At 37.8% G+C, this 22432-nt stretch overlaps 1 protein-coding gene across 1 annotated transcript in view; it reads right to left on the bottom strand.

The window, feature by feature from the left end:
• Positions 1 to 789: 789 nt before the first annotated feature.
• The window catches only part of KCND2 (potassium voltage-gated channel subfamily D member 2), a 548213-nt gene continuing 526570 nt past the window's right edge, over positions 790 to 22432 (bottom strand). Inside the window, exons 2-6 of the mRNA XM_061166386.1 lie at positions 18599 to 18761; positions 8064 to 8159; positions 6598 to 6690; positions 2854 to 3101; positions 790 to 967 (exon numbers count right to left, since the gene is read on the bottom strand). Of these exons, the coding sequence (XP_061022369.1) occupies positions 790 to 967; positions 2854 to 3101; positions 6598 to 6690; positions 8064 to 8159; positions 18599 to 18761 (778 nt within the window). The remainder of the gene's footprint in view (positions 968 to 2853; positions 3102 to 6597; positions 6691 to 8063; positions 8160 to 18598; positions 18762 to 22432) is intronic.

Raw genomic sequence — 22432 nt, 5'->3', positions numbered from 1 at the left:
CAACAACAAAAATATCCTGATTCCTGATACAACAAGTGTACAATTAATTATTGCAGTTGTAACAGTATCTAGGTGCAAGGTAAAACAATGATTGATACTGAACTATCTGAACACTTTAGATGTACTAGTGAGCATCCCCATGAGAAATACTGCAGTTCTAAAAGGAGTTTATTTGCACAGCCCACCATGGAACATGAACAATCAGCTTGTTGTAAGTGCACAGAAATTCCCTCTTTCTACTAGTATAGTTTATCATGCCTATTCTGAAGACAACATAAGGAAACTGAGAAAACGGCTCCAAAGAATTCTAGCATGCATTATGATGGTTTCCTTCAGTCAATACAAATGTGTTGTGTGTTTGTGTTTTTTCAATGTGTAATCATCTTCATCATCGCCAATGTTCATGGTTTTAACAGGAAAAATTTTTATCAAAATGTTTTCCATATTTTTTGTTTTGCATTCAACTGGAACATTATGTTCAAAGATTTATTTTATCAAAAAAGAGTTCATAAGAAGCATCAATAGGCGGCATTTCATTTGTGCTCATTCACAAAGTCAAAGGGCCACAGACTATTTTATTTCTCTGTATAACAGGTCAAACTGTCCAGAAATGCCATTTGGTGGTTTTATTTCCATCCACAAGTGTGGAAGCTTTGTGTTTGTTTCATTATCAACCTCCTTGCTTTGTCATTTTAATCTGCAGAGTGTTTATTATTTCTTCTTTCTTCCACATTGGGACTGTTTCCACAGCCAGGGCTCAAAATTCTCTTGAACCTGATTCCAATTGTCTTACAGAGCAGACACTCTGACGATATTGCCTCCTGAGTACTCGGGAGACTCTGGCCTGTCATCTCCTTCGGGGGTGGTGACTGGAGGTGTTGGGATGCTTATTATTGCTGTAGTCACATAAGGTTGTTCACAGTTTAGTTTAACACACTCTTCCATTTTGGCATTTAAACTGGATCGGCTGATGAGGAAGAAAAGATTTAAGAAAGAAGGTTGTTTACTTAAATTTTTTTTTCTTATAACTAAAGAATACATGATTTCATGTTTATCATAACATTTTAAAAGGTTAAAAACAATCACCATGACTAAGAAAAATGAAACTCCAAAGCTTAAGGTAAATTAACGTGAACATTAGGGCGTTAACATCAAATAAATGTCTAAAAGCCAGCTCAATGTGGTTCAATTAGTGTTTCTCAGTGTTTCCTGCTTTGAGAATGCAAAAAACAGGATCAGATGAGTTTCAGAAAAACCTAGGCTGAGCAAAGTAAAAGAGTTTTCTTTAAGATAGGATCTCTGAGAGGTCTGAGATACCATAATGAAAGGGATGGGCTTCCCAGGTGGCACTAGTGGTGAAGAATCCTCCTGCCAATGCAGGAGATGTGGGTTTGATCCCTGGATTGGGAAGACCCTCTGGAGAAGGAAATGGCAACCCACTCCAGTATTCCTGCCTGGAAAATCTCATGGACAGAGGAAGCTGGTGGGCTATAGTCTGTGGGGTTGCAAAAGAGTTGGACATGACATAGCGATCAAACAACAATAACAATGAAGGGGAGAGATACCCTGTGGATATATTTTAATTCTTTTGACCACAGAATCATTTTACTATCTTGTCTCTTTGGGATACAGGATGCTCTTAAAGCTCTCAACTTAGTGACAGTAAACGTTAAGAATTCAAGTTAGTCATTATCAATACTTAAAAGTTTCCCCCAGTGTTATTCTTGCATGAGTTATATATACTCTGTGTGAGGGGGAGAGAGGGAAACGGATAAGGAGTGCAGACATAGGAGCTTTAAACTATTCTTTTTCATAGGAAACTTAATTAAGATCTTTGTGGCCCAAGATTTTTTTTTTTTTCTGAACACTCCTCCATTTCCTACCTTGTTTTGGAATAAATGTAAAGCAACATACAGGTAGACTATCTTAGAGACAGAAATCTTCATTGCTTCAACATTAACATTCTGATTCCAGAAATATCTGATTACATAAAATCGACAGAGCATGAATTCAGAAGCTCGTCTAGACTTTCCAAAGATGATTGGATGTCAACAAAGAAGTTGGACTGAATTAATGGTTTGTTAATCTGAAAAGGTAAGCTTTTTAATTTGAAAAGCAAAGGAAAATCATTTGAGCAGAAATTGATATTTTTAATGATTTACCTGGTTGAAATGTACTACTTATTATTACACATGCATGATTATGGTCAAAACAAGTGGCACATAAAGAGAAGCAAAGGGAAAATGCCAATAGAAAAATTACCTTAAATTGTCCATAAACTCACCAGAGGTAAACAATTTGAACGTTTCACTTACCTTTGTTTTTGCTATTGGATTGGTTTTTGTGTTTTTGAGGCCCAAAATACCTTCACAATCAAAACTGTATACTGATTCAAAAGATCCTTCTGGCATAGTTTTATTTTTCACTGTGACAGTGACTATGTTGATATATTTTGGCATGTATTGAATACCTTTCAATCATATCAATGTTAATTTGTCACTTGTGGTTGTGTTGACTATAATTTCAGGTCATTCATGTTTACTTAGGGGACTCCTAAGTGGAGAGGTATCTGCTTAAGGCAAAGTTGTGAGGTTGAAGAGGTAGAAATATATTTGTGAATACCTGATCTTATCTTCTTTCTACTCTTTTAGTACTGATTTAGTTACTACCTTTGCCTCTTCATGAATATTACAGTAGCTCGATTTTCCTACTTGTTTCAGATCAGTTTTGTCTCATTCTAAACCCAAGGAGCTAGGATTTAGATGCCACAGAGGTAGCAACATGACAGCCGGTGCAGATGTGCTCTGAAAAATAGCACAGGTGTGTGGACGCACACAAGTTAATCTCAGGTACCTGTTAGATAGTGGGGTTCTCTCCACACATCTAATCTGAATCGTGCTGAGTTCTTGCACGCTCCCTCGGTGGCTTCCAGATACGTTGGCGTTTGGAATGCGGAAGGTTTTTTTGTGTCGTCTTGAACAGCAAGTGCTGGTGACTCCTTGTTGTGAAGAAAGAGAGGGACTGTGACTTGAAGGACGATTAACTGTTGCAACTTCCATGCAGCTTTCTTCAAAGACTTGTTCATCCACAAATTCGTGATTCTATTTTGTAGTGGTAAGAAATGTGGAGAAAGCACAGAAACAGTTTAACTTTAAAAAAATTTCTTTATTATTTTTAGTCAAGTATAGTTGACTTACAATATTATCACATTTTACTTAAAAAAAAAAAAAAGATTTGAATAGCTTTTTTTTTTAGAACTCAAATATGCCCACAGTACATTTAGACTATCTAATGGGTAAAGAAAATACCATTTTCATAATAATTAGAATAGCAAATTTTCTTGTTGTCGTTTGTATGAAAATAATATCTCTCCAGTTAGAATCTGAGATTGATATACACAGGCTGATTTAGCATCCATTATAGACTAACTTTATTTGAAATATCATTCATTAATTTAAACATACAATCTGGAAGTTATAAACTAAATACTAAAACCCTCAAAAATGAGTATAGATAATACCCATAGGGAATGTGCAAATTTACATGCACGTTATTTTTTAAACAAATTGACAGACTGAAGTTATGATAAAGAGACTATTTTAGTAGAATGTTCCAAGTTAGATTGTCTGTTATATATTAGCAAATATTTTCACATGGGATTGAAAATATTTTTTAATCAGAAAAATGAGATAACTAAGATATTTCCCATTTCTTTAGATGCTGCTCTAAAATTCCCAGTGTATAGAAAAATATGACTTATTAAATAAGTAACATATATTTATCAAAATATATTACTTTATATTTGACCTAGAAGTGGTTAACACTGAACTTCTGAGGTCTCCATTCTTATCTTTGTAATATATTACTGGTTGGACCCATGATCTGTACCTTTGATCTTATAATCCAGAAGTCAATAGTGGTGGACATCATTTCACATAGCACATCATACAGAAACACAGTGTAAAATTTAATTTTAAAATATTTAATAAAGAATTGGCTCATAACCCACGTATGGAAGACTTTTACCTCAGAAATAAAAGAGAAAACATTTTTGGTTTGAACTACTGAGAATGTTTTCAACTACTATTATTTTTTTGTGTGTGGGTGGGAATAGTCTTATAATGGAAGGCTTTGCTCATGCCAAATTTCACTTAACCATCTCTCATCCAAAAATATTGGTAAAACAATGGAAGGAAATTGCTGGCTAATAGGAAATAGATTGCTTTAGTTATTCATTTTGCCATTTCTTTGCTAAGATAAGCATTTTGCAGTAAATGAAATTTAACATTCTATTTAAAGTCCAGAGGATAATATGATCATTTAAGACAGAATTTCATGTTAAATATTAATTTTTATAGAAAAAACTATTGCTTACAAAGGAGTCACAATCTGTTGTCTTCTCTTACACGCACATTTCACACACAATATACAAGTTATAAGGCATGACATCCTAATTTATCTAATCAGTGATTGGAAGGGAAGAAGCCATTTTGTGACAGATTATCACATATTCTGCAGTAGGTAGCTCCATTTAAACTATATTAGTAACTTAGTTTAGTGTTAATAATAATTTAGTGTTACATAATTTATGATTAAAATCACCCTAAAAAGCTTCCCTGGTGGCTGTGATGGTAAAGAATCTGCCTGCAATGCAAGTTCATGGGGTCACAAAGTGTTGGACGTGACTGAGCAACTAACACTTTCACAAAAGGTAAAATAGTCAAAAAACGAAAATAAAAAGAAAAAAAATGGTAGGGATAAATACATTTGATTAATGTAGTCATTTAACTTTCAAAGTTATCCTAATATAGAACCTTATTTAAGATACTAATATAATCAGTAACCACTTGTTTAAAACCTTCAAATATTTTTCCATTTACTATGAGATAAAGATCAAAATTCTTCATGTGCCTCCAAAACCCAAGGTCATCTGCCCACTGACTTTCTCTGTTCCTCCTTTGTGTTACAGGAAAGGACAAAATCTGACTCTGTGTTGGATCTGCTTATTGAAACTTTTGCTCCCTGTTGCTTTTGTTTACTAAAAGGATACTGTCTATCCATAGTGGCCTGACTTGGGGAACCCTGCCCCTCTGCCTGAATATTAGACCAATGTGCTTTTGTTGAGGGAGACATCCTGACCCTGTCCATCTGGTACAGGCAGGGAGAAATTAATATATCCCCTCCCCAAAGCCGAGCATTCCAGGAGATATATGCAAGATTAATAGCCTTTTTATTTTACTTCCTCATGTCCCTCCTCTCTGTCCTACAAGAGAACCTGGCATTCAGACTTTGGTAAGATGGTTATTTTGAGACATTAGTCGGCCATCTTCTTGGTCTGCTGACTTTCTGAATAAAGTTGTTATTTCTTGCCTCAACACCTCATCTCCAATTTATAGGCCTGTCATGTAGTGAGTAGAGTGAGCTTGGACTCAATAATACTTGTGCCACAGTACCCTCTTTCTTTCTGACAACCCTCAGTTTCCTTTCCTTCTTCTGAGGGCAAGTTCCAGTCTTCTCCAGGTGCTTACACCTACTTTTAGCCCCTTCATCTCTTTGCTTAACTAACTCATAATCGTCCTGTGGGTCTCAACTCAATTTTCTCCAGGAAGCCTTGCCTGATCCTGTACCCTCTGGCTGCACCTTCTTCACCCCTAGTCCACTGGGGCCTCATTGTTTTTTCCCTGCTTATTATCCTTCTCCAGTAACATCCATATTTTGTCCCAAACCTGGAGGCTCAAGTAGGCCAGAGGTCATACCTGACTTCATGGTATATCTTGGGTCTGGCTGACTGTCTGATACATTACAGGCAAGAAATACATATTGGTTGAAATACTATATAGATAAATGAATAAATGGATGAACAATATGTCAGAACTGACTACAAATATGTGTCTCTGGTGAGTGGACAAGCAGACTTGATTCAAATACAGTGAAAATTTTATTCTGCTCTGTGGTCACAGACTATGATCCCTTTTGACAACCTATCTAAGGAACAGATGCCTTTGTTAAAGAGGAGGTCCAACTGGGAGCTTATAAGGGAAGAAATGCAGACTCAATCCTCAGGCCCTAGGGGTATACCAGTAATTAAACGTGTCATTTTTCTTAAGAGAATAGATAGTTTTTATTGTCTATCTCTGTTCATTATACCTGTGAATGAAAGAAACACTTATTTTCGTTTATTCTCTATTTTGTTATTGCTATTCCCTTTTCCCAGATGTCAGGAACACTTAAACTTCATTATTTTTTTCTGTTTAATCAGCATTTTAAGAAGCAGGAAAAGATATTTTATAGAACTTGCAGTTAGCTATTGGAACACAACTTTCTATCTACATTCAACTGATATTTTAGCCTAAAGTTAAGATCACCCCTAAAGTTAATAACATTTTAAATAAGTCTATAAAATACTTTCTATGTTGAAATGTCACTAGAGCCTTTCAAAATAATTTCAATTATTGTGGATTTTTTTTGGGAGGGGAGCTTAGTATGTTTTGCAGTAATGCAGACAGTGAAATCACACTTGGAAACCTTAAATATTCACAGAAACCAATGGGATTACTGTCTGAGTTGCAGGGGCAGGCAGTCCTGCCTTTTCCTTACCGTGGTTTTTTCTAGGCAGTGAAGCAGGTGGTGGTGCTGGGTTTCAAAGCTGGAGCCAGATTTGCTAACAAAGGCCTGCTCATCCTCGGAGGACTGTTAACAGAGAAAAGACAGAAGGGCTTTCTATTTTATTTGCAAACAATGAGAATCTCAGCTACATATTTTTACTGAGAGATCTGGCCTATTTTCTGAGATTAAATGGCAGTATTTTATTTTTACTTCCTTTTTTTTAACTGAAAAGGATCAAATATAGAGTTCCTTTTGAGTTTGATAATCATCATTTACATTTTCATCAAATTAGTGGTCTCAGCTTTTAGACTTGCCTCCCTGAATTGAAATATAATTCTCTTTTACTCATTCATCTCCCAGTTACCTTTGAAAGTCTGAGAGCCATTATTTTTGGATAATAATTTTTAACCTAGTACTTAGATAATCCTGAAACCACATCATGCTCACCTACACAAAAGCTATTATGTAATAAGTAAAGATGATTGGGATCCTAAATATTAAAAGAAAGTTTTAAGGTGACAATTAAGTTTCTCAAATTACATTTCATACTATGTGACTTTTATAACACTGAATGATGTTCCTTCCTCAATAAGAAGTACAGTAAGTCCCTTACATACAAACCTTCAAGTTGTGAGCTTTCAAAGATGCAAATGTACATCTGGTTCTATCAAGGAACCAGAACTTGTGCCATCAAATCCAGGTGTGAGTGAAATTGCGGCTTGCCTTCCAACTCCTATTACTGACGATTCTTTAGCTCTACCATCTCCCATGCCTCTCCCTCCTCCAGTCAGTAACTCTTGCCTATTCACTCAATGCAGTCCCTGTGTGCCGGCTGTGGTTCTGTACTACTCTAGTACAGTATACCTTTTCAAGGTGCTAGCTATACTGTCAGATTAAAAATGTTTTCTTTATTTTTTGTGTTTGTTTTTTACTATTTGTGTGAAAAGGATTATAAAACTATTAAAGTACAGTACTATATAGGTGATTGTGTTAGTTGGGTATCCAGGCTAACCCTGTTGGACTTATGAACACATTGGCCTTATGAATGCATTCTCAGTACGGAGCTTGTTGGTATGCAGGGGACTTACTGTAAAACGAGATATCACATCACCCCTCCCATCGACACCCAAATGAACTTTAAGGAACACACCTAAGTTTGAAATAAAAAACCTAGGTATCTGAACTGTTGAGAATTTTCCCCATGTTTACATGAGATAGTGCCAAATACTGCCCGATCATGAATGGGAATCATGACTCACTGGCAATATGACATATCCCAGTTTCTAGCCTACAGCCAATAAGATGGTACAGGGTGAGGTGACATTAACAAATGACACCTTTGTTGTTTCAGAGCCATTTTCATAATTACTCACAATAAAATTACATGGTTAAGTAGAACTAAATCAATATTGCACCAATAAGTTGAACATTAAAAGAAGAGAAATTCTTGACTGTACCTGCAGTTGGTTACTGAGTAAGCCATTCCGTTTGCTCTGCATGTAAGCATTTGCACTTCCGCTTTTGGCTGCCCGGATCCTGGCCAGTCTGGCTTTCTATAGGAGCAAAAAAACAATGTCCTCCTAAGATCTATGATTGGTTTTCTTAAAACACTGATTGCATGCTTATATAATCCTGTTATCAGCACACATATTTAAAAAAGCATACCAGCTTTTCACATTAACAATTGAAAAATAAGCTTTCAACATTTGAGTGTTTGATTTTAGCTAACATTTATCACTGAGATTCTTGTGTTGTTGGAAGAGGGTGTTTGCTATGACCAGTGTGTTCTCTTGGCAAAACTCTATTAGCCTTTGCCCTGCTTCATTCCGTACTCCAAGGCCAAATTTGCCTATTACTCCAGCTGTTTCTTGACTTCCTACTTTTGCATTCCAGTCCCCTATAATGAAAAGGACATCTTTTTTGGGTGTTATTCTAAAAGGTCTTGTAGGTCTTCATAGAACCATTCAACTTCAGCTTCTTCAGTGTTACTGGTTGGGGTATAGGCTTGAATTACTGTGATATTGAATGGTTTACCTTGGAAACGAACAGAGGTCATTCCGTCGTTTTTGAGATTGCATCCAAGTGCTGTATTTCAGACTCTTTTGTTGGCCATGATGGCTACTCCATTTCTTCTAAGGGATTCCTGCCCACAGTAGTAGATATAATGGTCATCTGAGTTAAATTCACCCATTCCAGTCCATTTTAGTTTGCTGATTCCTAGAATGTTGACATTCACTCTTGCCATCTCCTGTTTGACCACTTCCAATTTGCCTTGATTCATGGACCTAACATTCCAGGTTCCTATGCAATATTGCTCTTTACAGCATCGGACTTTGCTTCTATCACCAGTCACATCCACAACTGGGTGTTGTTTTTGCTTTGGCTCCATCCCTTCATTCTTTCTGGAGTTATTTCTCCACTGATCTCCAGTAGCATATTGGGCACCTACCGACCTGGTAAGTTCCTCTTTCAGTATCCTCTCATTTTGCCCTTTCATACTGTTCATGGGGTTCTCAAGGCAAGAATACTGAAGTGGTTTGCCATTCCCTTCTCCAGTGGACCACATTCTGTCAGAGTTTTGCCAAGACAACACACTGGTCATAGTAAACACCCTCTTCCAACAACACAAGAGAAGACTCTACACATGGACATCACCAGATGGTCAACACCGAAATCAGATTGATTATATTCTTTGCAGCCAAAGACGGAGAAGCTCTATACAGTCAGCAAAAACAAGACCGGGAGCTGACTGTAGCTCAGATCATGAACTCCTTAGTGCCAAATTCAGACTTAAACTGAAGAAAGTAGGAAAACCACTAGACCATTCAGGTATGACCTAAATCAAATCCCCTATGACTATACAGTGGGAGTGAGAAATAAATTTAAGGGACTAGATCTGATAGACAGAGTGTCTGATGAACTATGGAAGAAGGTTCGTGACATTGTACAGGAGACAGGGATCAAGACCATCCCCATAGAAAAGAAATGCAAAAAGGCGAAATGGTTGTCTGAGGAGGCCTTACAAATAGCTGTGAAAAGAAGAGAAGTGAAAAGCAAAGGAGAAAAGGAAATATATTCCCATTTGAATGCAGAGTTCCAAAGAATAACCAGGAGAGATAAGAAAGCCTTCCTCAGCGATCAATGCAAAGAAATAGAGGGAAACAACAGAATGGGAAAGACTAGAGATATCTTCAAGAAAATTAGAGATACCAAGGGAATATTTCATGCAAAGATGGGTTTGATAAAGGACAGAAATGGTATGGACCTAGCAGAAGCAGAAGATATTAAGAAGAGGTGGCAAGAATACACAGAAGAACTGTACAAAAAAGATCTTCATGACCCAGATAATCATGCTGGCATGATCACTCACCTAGAGCCAGACATCCTGGAATGTGAAGTCAAATGGGCCTTAGAAAGTATCACTATGAACAAAGCTAGTGGATGTAATGGAATTCCAGTTGAGTTATTTCAAATCCTGAAAAATAATGCTGTGAAAGTGCTGCATTCAATATGCCAGCAAATTTGGAAAACTCAGCAGTGGCCACAGGACTGGAAAATGTCAGTTTTCATTCCAATCCCTAAGAAAGGCAATCCCAAAGAATGCTCTAACTACTGCACAATCGCACTCATCTCAGACGCTAGTAAAGTAATGCTCAAAATTCTCCAAGCCAGGCTTCAGCAATACGTGAACCATGAACTTCCAGATGTTCAAGCTGGTTTTAGAAAAGGCAGAGGAACCAGAGATCAAATTGCCAACATCCACTGGATCATCGAAAAAGCAAGAGAGTTCCAGAAAAACATGTATTTCTGCTTTATTGACTATGCCAAAGCCTTTGACTGTGTGGATCACAATAAACTGCAAAATTCTGAAAGAAATGGGAATACCAGACCACCTGACCTGCCTCTTGAGAAACCTGTATGCAGGTCAGGAAGCAACAGTTAGAACTGGACATGGAACAACAGACTGGTTCCAAATAGGAAAAGGAGTATGTCAAGGCTGTATATTGTCACCCTGCTTATTTAACTTATATGCAGAGTATATCATGAGAAACGCTGGGCTGGAAGAAGCACAATCTGGAATCAAGATTGCCGGGAGAAATATCAATAACCTCAGATATGCAGATGACACCACCCTTATGGCAGAAAGTGAAGAGGAACTAAAGAGCCTCTTGATGAAAGTGAAAGAGGAGAGTGAAAAAGTTGGCATAAAGCTCAACATTCAGAAAACTAAGATCATGGCATCTGGTCCCATCACCTCATGGGAAATAGATGGGGAGACAGTGGAAACTGTCAGACTTTATTTTTGGGGGCTCCAAAATCACTGCAGATGGTGACTGCCACCATGAAATTAAAAGACACTTACTCCTTGGAAGAAAAGTTAGGACCAAACTAGATAGCATATTTAAAAGCAGAGACATTACTTTGCCAACAAAGGTCCATCTGGTCAAGGCTATGGTTTTTCCAGTGGTTATGTATGGATGTGAGAGTTGGACTGTGAAGACAGCTGAGCACCGAAAAAATTGATGCTTTTGAACCATGGAGTTGAAGAAGACTCTTGAGAGTCCCTTGGATTGCAAGGAGATACAAACAGTCCATCCTTAAGGAGATCAGTCCTGAGTGTTCATTGGAAGGACTGATGCTGAAGCTGAAATTCCAGTACTTTAGCCACCTCATGGAAAGAGTTAACACATTGGAAAATACCCTGATGCTGGGAGGGATTGGGGCCAGAAGGAGAAGGGAACAACAGAGGATGAGATGGCTGGATGGCATCACCGACTCGATGGGCATGAGTTTGAGTCAACTCTGGGAGTTGGTGATGGACAGGGAGGCCTGGCGTGCTGCAATTCATAGGGTTGCAAACAGTTGGACATGATTGAACGAATGAACTGAACTGAACTGAGTGAAATGAAGACCCAGCAGACTAGCCACCAATTTCTTTTCATTTAAACTAATGTTCTTTTTAAATTTAGTAATTAAGTTCCAGGAACCTACTGCTGTTCTTCTCTTTCTTCCTCTCCTCCCCACTCCTTCCCTCCCTTCTCCTCTCTGTTTTTCTTACCTTCCTCCCTCCCTCTCTCCTTCCTTCCTTCAGTCCCTCTCAAAAAAAAAAAAAAAAAAAAAAAAAAAAGACTATTCAGTTGAATCTGCACCCTCGAATTTCAAATTTTGTTTTTGCAACTATTTTTATTCAGTTGGCCAATGAAGTCCCCATACCGAACAACAAGGAAGGGCTCTCTTAAAAAAAAAATCCTCAAATTTACCCACTTTGTTTATTGGTTGGACTTTGATAGTCCATTGTACTTTAAATCTGTTGTTCTATACATGCCCCAGACATTCATGGTAAGGGTCTGGTTTTTGCTTCCTGAGGAGCACTAATTTCGTAATCATTCTGTTCAGATGAAACATGTCTAGCGAGTGTATTAAGAAAGTGACTGGGAAGACTTGGGTAAGAACTTGTACAATTACCCTACAGTGACTCCTTTGCCTTTTCTAAACAACCAGAGGGAGACTATCTCAGTCTCTAATCCTGGAATCTTCTTTTTAACAAAATAATTTTAATGATCTAGGTTTTTAAAATGGAAAATGAATATGTCCGCATGATACAAATTTTGACACTACAAAAGTACATGAAAAACAAGTCTCTCTTGGCTTACCTACTCCTGTCCTTCAGAGTCAACTACTGGCAAAATTTCTAGAGACTCTGACTAGAAATACACTAAGCAAATAAAAGTAAATATATATATATATATATATATATATATATATATATATATATTTATATATTCATAAGTATGCATCCATACATTTTTATTCATTTGGGATGATTTGCTGCACAGCCTTCTGCATGCAACTTTTTTCATTTAGTATGGGTTGGACTCCTCCCATATCTCCACATATAGAGCCACCTCATTTATTTATGATTGTATAATATACCGGTATAGGAATGAAGCATCCTTTAGGTAGCAAACCAATCACAATGAATTTTCAAGGCATGTTTTTTGGCTACTACCAGCAATGCTGCCTTCTTGGAACCTCATGATGAGCTGATCTGCAATTTCTAGAAGTAGAATTATTCCTGGATCAAAGGGTATACGTGCATGTGTTTTGTTTGCCAGGTTTTACCAAACTTCCCTCCACAGTGGTACCAAGGTGCCTTTTTACCAACACCCACAGAATTTGACAGTAACACCAAGATGTTCGAAGCTCTCAAAATAGCATTAAGATAGCACCTGGTTTCAACCTCACCCCTTCCCTCTTCCTCTGTGAATTTCTTCTTCCTGTTTGCCAATCCCAGGTTAAAATAATACTCTGTACAAAGATCATTTTATAAGTGATGAGAAAACTAGACAAATTTCACTGTTTGTTGGCACGATAATGTTTAGATGACTTAAAATACTGAGACAATGCTTGAGAATGAAACTGGAAGGTGGAAAATGTTTAATTTGAAAAGCTGTGCTGTGCAGCCAGGATTTCAGGACAGACAATAAAACAACAGGAAGTGACAAGCACGTTTGGAAATGATTTAGAATTGATGTAATAATTCAGAAATAAGTAATAGAAAATATACATTAGGTTTCCAGAAAGGGGCTATAGTTGAAACATCAATCCTAAAGTCTCACTGGTCCCCTGGAACATTCAATGCCTTTTGTGGTCCCCTTTGTCCCTTGACCTTCCTCTCTCCCACTTTTTTTTTGCAGCCACTGAATGTAATTATATTACCTATATCACAGTTACTAGTCTCACCTATGTCATTCTCCAAGCATTTAGCCTCAGTATGAGGAAATATTACTTTCTTTCATAAATGAGACAGGCATACTACTCAAAGATACCCTCCGAGAAAGGAAAATGACATATTTTCCATAATAAAAACCTACATATTACAGAAACCACTACTGCAGAAGTAGTTCTAAGTTGAGGGAAAAAGAAACAGTTGAGTTTTAGTGACAGAATAGCCATTTTCCTAAGGCAGGTACTGTGTTAGGAAAAGAACCAGTTTCATTCACGACTTTTCTTTTGGTTTACTACATACAATACTATGAGTTAATTGGTTGACTCGGTCTTGTGGAGCACCATGCTAAATGTCTGTTGAATGCTAGCCTTCAACCAGAAGACCAGAAATAGTAGATTGATAAATGGAAATAAGTATAAGGCATCACAATGCAAGACATGGTACCTGCTCTCAAGACATATTAAACTTTGGCTAGGAAGATACTATTCATAAAAAGATAAAAGTCAAAAATAAAGTGAGATGTATGGAAAGAGTAACATGGAAATGTATACTGCCATATGTAAAATAGATAGCCAAAGGGAATTTGCTGTATGGCTAAGGAAACTCAAACAGGGCCTCTGTATCAACCTAGAGGGGCGGGATGGGGAGCGAGATGGGAGGGAAATTCAAAAGGGAGGAGATATATGTATACCTATGGCTGATTCATGTTGAGGTTTGACAGAAAACAACCAACTTTTGTAAAGCAATTATCCATCTATAAAAAATAAATAAATTAAAAAAAATAGAGGCAAACAGAATTGTCAAATGGAGACTAGAGATAGCAAGTGACATAAGGTTTGGGAGAAAGAGAGAAATGACTGCTATGGGAAGGTTTCACTGAGAATGCAGGACTTGGGACAGTAAGATTAAGAAATCTCAACAGAGTAAGAAAAGAGATTAAGTGTCTTTTCATATTCTGTCATTCTATCCTGATGTGTGTGTATGTTAGAAGAGGATTTCTCTTGAGATACTGAACATTTGTTATTATAATTGAAAAGGGCAAATGCAGGTATGCAAGATCCTCATTTTTTACTTAAACCCTCCACAAAGTGGTTAAAATTTTGAGTACAGTATTGTTTGCATACCTATTTTTATTTTGTATAAGATTTTGCTTGAGCTTGGTGCTGGCAGTGGGATTGCATATCAAAAATTTTGGCCTCAAAAGCATTTTGTTATATTATTTATTATTCAGCTTGACTGCTACCTTTTACTGAATGGACATCTTACTTGACTGAATTTAGCAGGTTATTTCTGTATAACTTTGATATTTGTCAAATCACCCAGTTTCAGATAAATCTAAATTATTTAGCCTAATAAATGTTTATTATTTTTTAAGACATTTCTTGGGAAGGAAAATAGAAAATATCCCTTGGTGACTTATTTAGTTCCATATTCTTCTTTCTTTCTTAGATAGCTGTGTCCAGTTTATTGGTCACAGACTATTTACTGAACTTGTCATTTTAAGTTATTATATTTTATAAACAGTGCTGCGATGAACATTGGGGTACACATGTCTCTTTCAGATCTGGTTTCCTCGGTGTGTATGCCCAGCAGTGGGATTGCTGGGTCATATGGCAGTTCTATTTCCAGTTTTTTAAGGAATCTCCACACTGTTCTCCATAGTGGCTGTACTAGTTTGCATTCCCACCAACAGTGTAAGAGGGTTCCCTTTTCTCCACACCCTCTCCAGCATTTATTGCTTGTAGACTTTTGGATAGCAGCCATTCTGATTGGTGTGTAATGGTACCTCATTGAGGTTTTGACTTGCATTACTGTTTATAATAGCCAGGACATGGGAGCAACCTAGATGCCCATCAGCAGATGAATGGATAAGGAAGCTGTGGTACATATACACCATGGAATATTACTCAGCCATTAAAAAGAATTCATTTGAATCAGTTCTAATGAGATGGATGAAACTGGAGCCCATTATACAGAGTGAACTAAGCCAGAAAGATAAAGACCAATACAGTATATTAACACATATATATGGAATTTAAAATGATGGTAACAATAACCCTATATGCAAAACAGAAAAAGAGACACAGATGTATAGAACAGACTTTTAGAGTCTGTGGGAGAAGGCGAGGGTGGGATGTTCTGAGAGAACAGCATTGAAACAAGTATACTATCAAGGGTGAAACAGATCACCAGCCCAGGTTGGATGCATGAGACAAGAGCTCAGGGCTGGTGCACTGGGAAGACCCAGAGGGATGGGATGGAGAGGGAGGCAGGAGGGGGGATCGGGATGGGGAACACATGTAAATCCATGGCTGATTCATGTCAATGTATGGCAAAAACCACTACAATATTGTAAAGTAATTAGTCTCCAACTAACGAAAATAAATGGAAAAAAAATAAGTTATATTTGACTTTATTAAGCCAATTATTCTAGTAGTCACAGTATGTAAAATTCACTCTTATGGCAGAAACTTAGAATATAGAGACACTTTAAAGATAAAAAAATTCATAAAACATACTTTTCAATTTAGTGTTCTTTTTAAACACCATATTTATTTATGCATTTTAAATTTATTTAGATAAAAAAGCTTCTCAAAACATTCCAAGATTTTCTTTATTGATTTGCTTGTTGCAGATAACAAAGTTAAAAAAAAAATATATTTTGAAGGTTGGTTTATTTGAAAATCAGATTTGTATTTCCTACAGTTTTCATGCAGGTAGCTCTGTTTTTGGTGTTCAGAAGATGAATGATAGCTCGCTCATACTAAAGAAGAAATTTCTAGAAGGGGGATAGATGGATGCTGGAGAGCTAAGCTTTTGCAGGATTTCTGTTACTGTTTTTAACTAATTTTTATTTATTCATTTATTTTGAGCTGTTTGGGTCTTCGTTGCTGCAGGTGGGCTTTTCTATAGTTGCGGAGAGTAGGGGCTACTCTCTGGTTGCAGTGCTGGGGTCTCTCATTGCGGTGGCTTCTCTTATTGCTGAGCACTGGCTCTAAGACACCCGGGCGTCAACAGCTGCGGCTCCCGGGCTCCAGGGCACAGGCTCAGTAGTTGCGGCGCACGGGCTTAGCTGCTCCACAGCATGTGGGACCTTCCTGCATTGGCAGGAGGACTCTTCACCACTGAACCACCAGGGAAGCCCAGACTTCTATTATTTTAAACAATGCACTTGTGTGTCCAGTAGAGGGATTGTAGTGTGTGGGCAGAGACAGAGCTGTGGTATGTGACAAGGCATGATGGAGGTTGATTGTGGACAAAATTTCTCCATCTCTGTTTGTGAACAGCGTGCTCTGCAGAAGACTACAATTGCCCAAGAGGGTACCTTTTTCTACTCCTCCTTGTTGGATTACCAGTTTTATTTATCATCATTCTCTACAATAATTAAAGACTAGATACTTGTCCAAAAAATGGGGCATAAAGGAAGAAGGTACAAGGCAGAAAGAGTAATTCTTGCTAAAAAAGGCAGATCTCTGACAATGGATATAAACAAATTCTCTGGACAACTTGCTGTGTGACCACACTGATTGATAACTTGAACTTTCCAAAGAGTTACTTTATATGAGATTTTTATACTTTATATGGGGCTTCCCTGGTGGCTCAGTGGTAGAGAATCCACCTGCCAATGAAGGAGACACAGGTTCCATTCTGTGGGGTCAGGATGATTTCCTGGAGAAGGAAATGGCAACCCACTCCAGTATTCTTTTCAGAGAAATGCCATGGACAGAGGAGCCTGGCAGGCTACAGTCCATGGTGTTGCAAGAGGCAGACATGACTTAGTGACTAAACAACAACACTTTATACTGTATGTATGAAGTATATAGTTTTTTATTTTACTAAAGGCATCAACATTGTTTAAAAACATGTTTAAAACCTTGTCCTAGAATTACCTGCAAAGCCAGTTATGAACTGCACCAGAATCTCTCATGATATTTTATAGTTACACCACACTATCTAGATTATGCATCCACTTTAGTCACAGTTTTTGGATATTTAAAAAAAAATGAATCTATTCTTGAAGGACATGATACAGTATCCACGAAGAATCCTGGAAGTCTAGCTCCATAGCCTTAAGGAAACTATAAAAGATTTCCATAATTATTTCTAAGTAACAAGGGCTCTGACTCTCAAGGTGATTATTTTAACAAAGAATAGGGAGAGGACATGTGCTAACCTTTAATTAACTTTTTTGGGAGATATCTATCATGGTGTTTAGTGTACAAACCTGGGAGCCAGGTGCCTTGGATTGAAGGAGAGATTTTCTATTTGTTAGGTGTGTAATCTTAGAATTTCTCAAATTTTTGGTAATTTAGAATTCTCATTTATGAGTACAAATAGTGATAGTAAGTAACTCATAGACTTGTTATAAAGACTACATGACTTTTAAAACATCCAGCCAATACCTCGCACATAGGAAGCCACTAATAAATAGTATTATATTATGCTTATATAGATTTATATACATTTGCATATAATCTTAATCTTATTGTGAGGTAGGTGTTGTTTTCTCCATTTCACAGATGCATATGTAACCTGTTTCCTCTGAGAGGGATGAGGTCATTGATGTGAAGTTCAGAGAAACAGTAAAGTGCTGGGCCAAAAATAAAACTCAGCTGCTGGTGATGAGATTTCTCTTACTTCCTGTGTCAACTGTGTTGGACATCTGAGACATATTTTGGTGCCCTTTAATAGCCCCAGTCTACTGGAACCAACTTGATCTCTGATGGACAGAGACTAAATGAATCAGATCTACAAATCTGATTCTAATAAAATTTGCCAAGAATCTATCTTTGATTTTACTATTGTCATTAGTGCTATTCACCAAATATTTCTTTCTTGTCGTCTGTGGTTGCATAGTAGGATTATCTTGCTCTGCCAGTTCTAAAGTTACACGTGACTGTATGACTTACTTGAGTTAATGCTATAGAGATGGAAGTGACTTGGCCCACTTCCAAGAGGAAGTTTTAGGAGTCAGGCTGTGATTCATCATGTCCTTTTATCTCTGCTTGCACGACTGCAGACATACATTGTTAAGATGGAGTTTCTATCACCAGAGTAATCTGTAGCATGATTAAGAAATACTCCTTGTTTTTAAGTCACTAAGATATTAAGGTTCTTTTTTACTGTAGTATAATTTAGCTTGTGCTGACTGATGCAACTATCGACCCAAACCAGAACACTGAATAGCCAGTAAGGGATTTTAAAGCTCACTTTACGGAGTGGGAGATGCTAAATCACGGTCGCACGGAACTGAATACTCACCTTTTGTGCTCTTCGTTTGTCTGCTCGTTGATTCTGGTGGTAGATCCGACTGAAGTTGGATACGATCACTGGGACGGGTAGAGCAATGACCAAGACTCCACTCAGCGAACAGATGGAACCAAAAATCTTCCCTGCTATGGTTTTTGGTACCATGTCACCATACCTTGGAATAGAAAAAAAAATTGTTGTAAGTCACAGAAAGTTTTTTCCATCTTCTACAAATAGTTTTTAGCTTCCAGTCAAGTGATTTTTTGGACCAATCTATCTCTACTTCGCGCTTCCTAGGTGGTAATAGTGGTAAAGAACCCGCCTGCCAATGCAGGACACATAAGAGACATGGGTTCGATCCTGGGTCGTGAAGATCCCCTGGAGGAGGACATGGCAATCCACTCCAGTATGCTTGCCTGGAAATCCCAGGAACAGAGGAGCCTGGCAGGTTATAGTCCATCAGGTCACAAAGAATCGGACAAGACTGAAGCGACTTAGCAGGCATGCACACATCTCTAATTCATGGCTAAAACATACATGGTTTAAGACTTCAATAACCCAGACATTATGAATATCTGAATATAAAAATTACCTTTTGACCTTGCAGAAGTGGATTCTAACATTTATAAATTGCTTTAATTTCTAATAAATTAGAAATTTATTTTAATTGCTTAAAATATTTTAAGCCAGATGATGTAATGAGAGCTATTCGATTTGTCCTTTATATCACATGACATTGTTCTTTACATTTATTTATAGTCACTATTCCCATGCTGAATGTTATAGTCTAGATAACACTCTTTTCCACTTAATTTTTTTGTCTACATTGGACTGGTTATGAAATTTAAATAGAAAAAGTGGTACATCACATTCCTTTCATCAGATATAATGTCTTAAAAATTTGAACTCTCCAAAGGTCCCATTAATCTTCATTTATGAAATCCGATGGCCATTTTTCCATGATTATCTTATTTAATCTCTTATTTATGTTTGATTGGTTTTCTCTTTAGTTAAAATACTTTCTGTCATCTTTAGGGTTAGCAAATTCCCTTAGTGACCTTCTACCTCATTGGCTGCTACTTTTCCATCTTCGTTTCTGGCTCCTCCTTTTCTCTTGTCTGATTTCTAAATCTTGGAGTAATGTCGGTCTCAGGCTCTTATCATCTCAGTATAAACTCTCTATGTGATTTTATCCAATTCCATAGTTTGAATTATCTATACTTTGAAAGTGAAAGTGAAAGTCACTCAGTCAGGTCCGACTCTTTGTGACCCCGTAGACTATACAGTCCATGGAATTCTCCAGGCCAGAATACTGGAGTGGGTAACCTATCCCTTCTCTAGTGGATCTTCCTGATCCAGGAATTGAACTGGGGTCTCCTGCATTGCAGGCAGATTCCAGGATTTCCTGGAATCATATTTGTTGTCTATATGCTACTGACACTAATTTACAGTGATATCCCTGATGTTTGTTTTGAATATCAGACTCATCGCTTCAGTTGTTTCTGCTCTGATTATTCCTACCACTAGATGTTTAAGAGCCTATTAAGGCTTAAATTAGCCAAAAAGGAACTCTTATTTCCCTAGCTTTCTCTAGCCCCTTCAAATCTGTTCCTCTTGCAGTCTACTATTTCTAGTTAAATGGAACTACAAACCACCCAGTTGCTCATATCAACACTGAAAAAGCCACACTATCCTCAGTCCATGTATCTCTACTCAGCTAGCCTTGTTGACTCTGACTAAACCAAATTATATTCCATTTGAGTCTCTTTCCTCAACTAGAGCCAGGGATACCACTTCTCACTTGAATTCTCTTTTCTACATTTGCCCCGTTACAAGTTACAATTCATACCAACATAGCAGCGAGGGTTATGGCTTTAAAAATGGAGTTTGGGCTGCTGCTACTTTATTTAAACCTTCTAATAAACTTGAAACTAGAATAAACCTAGGTTCCTACTTTTGTCTCCAAAGGCCTGCATCCTTCAGTTAGTTTCTGGCTATATTTCACACTGTCTTCCATCCAGCTCCCCGTCTTCCAGTCACATTGACCATCTGACTTCCTATCACATGGGCAGCCCCTAGATCAGCATTATGCAGGTTGAGACTTAAATGTCCCCCTTCCAGAAGTTATGTTCTGGCCACATTCCCCATAGTGGTATTATTCTTTCCCCCAAGTCTTTCTGTAAAACATCTTCCCATTTGATTACCTTTAAAGGACTTATTAACACATGAAACTAATTTGTTAATGTGAAACAATTTCCTTGGCTCCTCACATACTCTGCTGACATGAGAATATAACCTTGATGAACTGAAGTTATTCTATTTTGTATCTCACTAGCACACAGCAAGTTCTTCATAAATATTACTTAAATGAATATGTTTTCACTACCTTATTGATATAGAGTTCTTCTAAGAGTTCATTGCTGGGGAAGGGGACGAGGAGTTTTTTTTTTTCTTTATTGAAATGTAGGTGATATGCTTGGTATTAGAGGTTCCCTGGTGGCTCAGATGGTAAAGAGTCTGCCTGTAATGAGGGAGACACGGGTTCAATCCCTGGGTTGGGAAGATCCCCTGGAGAAGGAAATGGCAACTCACTCCCGGATGCTTGCCTGGAAAAGCTCATGGCCGGAGGAGCCTGGCAGGCTACAGTCCATGGGGTTGCAAAGAGTCAGACACGACTGAGTGATTTTGACTTCACTTTCACTTTCAGGTGATATGCAACACTATATTACTTTCAGATGTACAATCTATCGATTTGATATACGCAGTTTTATTGACATATAAGTGACACAAAACGTTCTATTAGTTTCAAGAAGGAGATCTGTTATAGCATTGCAGAAGTCACCCAGATGCACCTTTGACGTGCCAACTGCTCCCTGCTCGCTTCAGGGCTTTGGGGTGCTCAGTGCACCGAGAGTTTAGTCCTTAGAAACAAGGCGCAGATAATGGAATCCAGAGTCAAGGAATTTGGGAGTACTTGGGGATTCTCTAACTTGAAGAGTGATCTAGGACACATCATTCTAATTAACACTGTTTTTTGGACATTTATATGTCAATATGGTGGCTCAGATGGTAAAGAATCTGCCTGCAATGCAGGAGACCTGGGTTCAATCCTTTGGCCAGGAAGATACCCTGGAGAAGGGAATGGCAACCCATTCCATTATTCTTGCCTGGAGAATTCCATGGATGGAGGAGTTTGAGGAGCTACAGTCCATGAATTGCAAAGAGTCGGACATGACTGAGCAACTAACACATATACACACGGAGATGGAAATTTCAGAACTGGCTCAGGACAGGCTGCTGAGAGTGACAACAGGCAGTACTAACCAGCACCACCTTTGGTGACCCCATTCCAGGCTCTGGTCTTCTGCTTTGGAGATCACTCTTGTTCATATTTGATCAGTAGCTGAGCTAATTCACTGTAACTGAAATTCCTACGCAGTTTTGGCATCAAAATGACAGAATTGATTTACATTTAAAAAAACAAAACAAAACACAAAACCCAGCCCAAGAACTTGAAACAGGCTGCATCCATGTGAAACAGAACCTCTTTCCATAGTCCATCAGGGAAGCTAAATCAGAATCTGAAAATGATGTTAGTGAGGAAACAATCAAAACTAAACGAATTTAGATGGTGAGCATAAAAGGCTTGGGGTCTTTCTTGCCATAAGGATATATTAGTGGAAGACCAACTTTTTATACCACGATTGCCACAGATCACATTGAGTACCCAGCCATGGTTTATAAATATCTTCTTTCCTTTTGCACTGACTATGCGTGGGCTCTGAAGAAGTCTTTAACACACATCCCCTTCATATGTACATGCATACATAAAAGCAGCTTTTCAAA

Source organism: Dama dama, chromosome 18 (genome assembly GCF_033118175.1).
Source record: "Dama dama isolate Ldn47 chromosome 18, ASM3311817v1, whole genome shotgun sequence".
In the NCBI taxonomy this organism is placed as follows: domain Eukaryota; kingdom Metazoa; phylum Chordata; class Mammalia; order Artiodactyla; family Cervidae; genus Dama; species Dama dama.
This window is presented reverse-complemented; position numbering and strand designations above follow the sequence as displayed.